The sequence below is a fragment of the Cydia strobilella genome, chromosome 8, assembly GCF_947568885.1.
Source record: "Cydia strobilella chromosome 8, ilCydStro3.1, whole genome shotgun sequence".
Lineage (NCBI taxonomy): Eukaryota > Metazoa > Arthropoda > Insecta > Lepidoptera > Tortricidae > Cydia > Cydia strobilella.
In genome coordinates, this window is record NC_086048.1 from 5,467,221 (window position 1) to 5,472,105 (window position 4,885).

The following is a 4,885-nucleotide window of genomic DNA, read 5'->3' on the forward strand; positions in this document are numbered from 1 at the left end:
TGTTGTGTGTGTACATTTAGCCGCTCTCATTCCGCTATATATGGGCATTATATACTGGGATCAGAGCCGATAAATCGTGTCTTTTCCGTCAAGGATCTGGGCGTAGTGTTCGATGCACGGCTAACTTTTCACGAACATATTATTTCTCTTGCCAAGAGTTCCTTTCAAAGGCTAGGTTTCGTAATCCGAAACCTCCGCGATTTTCATGACCCGGGGGCTATAAAAATGGTTTACAATGGTCTAGTAAGGAGTAAGCTGGAGACTTCGTCGATCGTATGGAACCCCTACGAATCGACGTATGCTTTACTGCTTGAGAAGGTTCAGAAAGCGTTTTTAAGGTTCCTTTATAAAAAAATATTTGGATACTATCCGTACCTGTACCCGACAAAGTATCTTCTCGGCTCCCTCGGGTACAATTCCTTGGAGGTCAGGCGGAATTACCAACTCCTAGTCACGGCATGCCGAGCCTTGCGTGGTGAGTCGGACTGTCCCGAAATTGTCTCTGGTCTCGTGCGTCTGTTTATCCCGGACGTCCCGAGAATGGCCCTTAGACCACGACAACGCGATCTATTGGCCGTGCCGCCGGGGCGCACCGTATCGCGCAGGAACTCGCCGCTGCCCCGCGCCCTTTCACTGCTCAATGCGCTCCTGGCATCGACGCCTGAGTGCGACCTATTTGCGTGGCGATGGACGGCAGTGTATAATGAATGCCTGAGATTCTGTGAGGCGATGGATGCTAGGTGCTCAACTGTTCCAACATAATTTGTCTGTCTGTCTATTCTAATGTTATTATTGTTGTTATAATTGTTGCTGTTTTATGTATTATTATTGCTGTTAGTTTTAAGTTTCGTGACGCATTGGTTCAACTGTAATGTCATGTAAACATTCTTATCAATAAAATAAATAAATAAATAAATAAATGGTTCAGCTTCGAACGATAGTAATGTGCCAAAAACAAATGAAATAGAGCAAAAACAAGTTTTGCATGAAAAACTTAAATTCGTTGTATTTTTTTTACTATGATATCTGAAGCCTGGGTGAGACACCCAAGGCAGTAAATTTCCACTTTTAAATTTATTCTAAGCTTAATAGCATCGTTCGCAGTCGTTACTGCTTGTCAAAAATTAACCATTGTTAAGTTTCTATAACTAATTTGTCTTTATTTAACACAACTATGTATAATGATTCAAAGTTAATGAAGTTCATTTAGTCGGTGACGCTACGTTGAAAGTGGAAATGAATACCAAGACGGAAGTTCCTTAGTTGATTATAAAATGAAGCGGTTAGTCCAATCAACACAGAATACTCTTAAACAAATCTACTTCGCGAAACAGTTTACTGGTCTGTTACTCTAACCTTCACCAATGGATAGCTGCCAGATGCAATGAGGCGTATTCTGATGGTAATAACAGGTTATTAATTGGATCTCAATTTGTTATGGATATGATCTGTCAGTATCAGAAATTACGTTTCTGGTTGAAGAAATGTCACTTTTGACATTCAGAATACGCCTTCTGTATCAAATCGTATACGATTCGTATACGAGGTTTCATTGTTCTCAAAATATATTTTTTCCGAGGTTAGCTCCCCAATTTCTACCGGCAGTAGTAATAGGTACCTACTTACATTATTAGTTGATTATTAAAACTTGAAAATATATTAAAACTGATTTAATTTAAGTAGGTAGTCTTTATTTATATTTTAATGGCAATTATAGATAGATCGATATATAGATAGGTAGCCACACATCAGAGCCACCGCCATGTACTTCATCGATTTTCGTCCCATTCATTACAAATATGAACCTTGGCACAGTAGGCAGGTTACTCAGCCCGTACATCCAAACATCATCATCGTTAACAAGGTTATCTCTGTCAACCTGGAAAAAGAGAACTTTTATGTTATTACTTCATGCACCGATAGTGAAAACGCGACCGCGGTGGCAGCATGGTTGCATTTTTTATCGCCTGTCACTTTCGCAGTTACATACTTGTTAGAACGTGACAGACACTGCCCCTGCCGCATTGAGAATAGAGCGACAGATATTGAACAATGCATGCAAGACCAATACCAGATGTAGCGTTTTTTACTTAGGACCTACATATATACATGGTAACCAAGGTACCTAGCTTAGTCAGTTGATCTTGTTGACTACCTACCTACTCGAAGTGAGGGGGTTCTAAGCGGAATAATTATGAAGACGAATAAATGCACCGCGAAAGCTAAGTAATAGGAAGAGTTCGCTACCTTTAAACTTATAAATAATAAAAAAACCATTTGAACGAAACTAAGGACCTCCTTTAAATTTTGGCGGTTAATAATAAAGCTATGCTAAATAGACACAATCACACATTAAAAGATGACTTACATACGCCAGAACGATCCGGTTCCAGACTGAGGCGTCCGACACTTCGTTTTATAATCGAATTTAAACTGTTGTGAGACGTATTAACATTAAATAAATAAACTTCGTTTTATGTAGAAAGCCACTTCCGCGCCCCGGTGATCACGTGATGCCTTCTATAAAAAAATAAGTGTCGGACGCCCCGTCCGAACCCATGGTGTTCTAGAGTGAGTCATCCTTAACACTCATCAGAACACCAGGATACATATTCATCAAAGCACCTTACCATCAGAACGATCAGGTTGTGTGTCTTAGCTGCTATGTCTTCGACAGTGGAATTAATTTTTTTGCAGTGCGGGCACCAAGTAACCATGAAATAGATGATCACCAATTTGTCGCCAGCCCCAGCGATCTGAGTCTCTAGGTCCGTCGAGTTATTTATAGAGATTATTTTGCTCCTGAAAAATAAGTATTTTTTGAAAGGTTTTTATTGTATAGTAGTCAGATTGTAATAGCAAATATTACCTTGCATTAAACCAAAAGGACCGAATTCACATAACAAGACTTGATTTAAGTATTACATAAAACTTAATTTAAAAATATAAACATTTCTACATAAAATTTCATACATGGCAGCAGCCTATAGCCAATTCAGAACCCATGCCATTTGTCACTGACTCACTGATGTGTGACAATTCCATTACAGAACATCGCAAAAAATTGGTCAAAATTAAAATATACCTACGTCCGACGAAAAAGTGCAAGGATTTCGTGAAACGCATAAACTTTTAAGGGGCCCACCGATTACCAGTTCGCCGGACGATATCAGTTTGCCAGTTGTTGTTCGGAACTGCCAACTTTTTGTTTTAACTGACAGGTTGATGATATCGTCCAGCGGACTGGTAATCAGTGGGCCCCTTTAGCCTTACTCTGGTTTGGCAGTAGTTGTGTCAGGTGTGTTCTGCTCTCTAGACTCTTCAGAGTCAGAGTCAGCTCCTAGGTGTCTCTGCAATTATCAATAAACCTGCTTTATCTTAAATATTTTATCAGCAACAACTGCAACAAACCATCTTGCCTCGATTATTATTTGTGTAGTTTTTATAATTTAAAATTATTTATTTTTGTTAATAATGCATTATTTATTATGTTCATGTCTTTTTTATAGGCGTAGTGGCAGAATATCATTACGAACCACAAAGCAAATACTGCTTATAGTTTTTTTTAATGGCTGAATGCCATGATGCTGTGTCACAAATGTCTGTGAAATGGAAATTAAACAAGAACACTTTGCCGGCAATCTTGTATGAAATTTCTAGTCTAGCTGCGCCTGAAACGTGATACTTGTGAAGTATCGCCTATTAAGGAACATAATATCAATATTTCATTGCATGTTTGAGAAAAGAGTATTTACATCTAACTTATTAAGACTATCATAGACGACAACTGAGATCAACGACGTCGTAAAACAAAAACACTCGCTAAATTAAAAAAAACTTAACTGACCTTGTCTTGTGCCAGAACAGTAGCAAGCGCACATATTGCCAGTAACAATGACAACATGCATTGCATCTTGGAAAATTCAGCAGTGGCTAGTAGGTGCTAATTATCAAAAATGTTAGAGAACTCAGCAGAGTTCGCTCGTTCGATGTGCAGAAATGATCTGTCAGTCACCTAAGACGAGACGTCTCGTTATCGAGAGTCACTTTATTCGCCAGAAAGGAGATTAGAGCCAAACAAACTTACCTTGTGCGTCAGGGGTTATCATCGTCATGAGAATAACAAGCGTTAGGTAGTTAGGTATGTGTATTTCTGGTGTTGAGATAAAATCTTCATTTTGGGTTTTGTCCATTGTTTTCAGGGTTCCGTTGACAGAATTTCAAAAACGGAACACATAGTTTCGTCATGTCCGTCTATCCTTTCATCAGTCCGTCCGTCTGTTCGTCTGTCCGATGTCACATTTCATAAACTAAAAGGTATATTTGAATGAAAATTGGAACACAGGTTCATTTTGTGAGCCGCTACTAAGTTCAGAAGATAAAACGAAAGAAATATATAGAAGAGAGGCACTCCATACATTAAAAAAACATACAACCAAATTGAGAACTTCCTTATTTTTAAATTTTGGAGTCGGTTAAAAAACAGTAAATATCTACATTATCTACGTATAACATATCATTTGATAGATCTTTAAAATCAGTCACTCAGTTCTTTCCTCTGTCATTTTTAAAGTATTAATTTCCATAAAAAACTCAATTTATTTTGATTATGCTCAAGTATCTACAGATTGTTAACGACTGATAAAAATTTATTGACTTGAATATTTCGCCATAGATTAATTTTTGGTAATCTAATAGCCGATCGTGGTTGTCTTTCCAATAGCTTGTTTCATTTATCTAACAAAATTAGCTAAAAGAACTACTTGAACAACTAAACCTTCAATGGAAAACTTATGAATAATATAATATACCTTATTGATTGGAGTAAGCAGTGAAAGGAAATGTCACGTGCCTTAGTGGCTCTAGTCACTTCGCCTTATTGGCC

At 38.0% G+C, this 4,885-nt stretch overlaps 1 protein-coding gene across 2 annotated transcripts; it reads right to left on the reverse strand.

Annotated features, from left to right (window-relative positions):
- Positions 1-1,694: 1,694 nt before the first annotated feature.
- Positions 1,695-3,986, reverse strand: LOC134743316 (thioredoxin-like). 2 transcript variants are annotated; one of them, XM_063676710.1, is made up of 4 exons: positions 3,848-3,986; positions 3,274-3,350; positions 2,631-2,799; positions 1,695-1,879 (listed from the first exon to the last, which is right to left on the reverse strand). In XM_063676710.1, the coding sequence occupies exons 1-4, from the start codon at positions 3,911-3,913 to the stop codon at positions 1,712-1,714; spliced, it is 480 nt and encodes a 159-aa protein (XP_063532780.1). In that variant the 5' UTR covers positions 3,914-3,986; the 3' UTR covers positions 1,695-1,711. The 2 variants fall into 2 exon arrangements, with proteins under 2 accessions (XP_063532780.1, XP_063532779.1); XM_063676709.1 differs by having other exon boundaries at positions 2,631-2,802.
- Positions 3,987-4,885: the final 899 nt, after the last annotated feature.

Bases quoted from the DNA above. Each gene is read 5' to 3' on its own strand.
- LOC134743316 (XM_063676709.1), bottom strand. From the start codon at position 3,913: ATGCAATGCATGTTGTCATTGTTACTGGCAATATGTGCGCTTGCTACT. The intron at 2,803-3,273 runs GTAAGGCTAAAG...CTTATTTTTCAG, and splicing joins ACAACTACTGCCAAACCAGA to GAGCAAAATAATCTCTATAA. The intron at 1,880-2,630 runs GTAAGGTGCTTT...CTCTTTTTCCAG, and splicing joins ACAACCTGATCGTTCTGATG to GTTGACAGAGATAACCTTGT.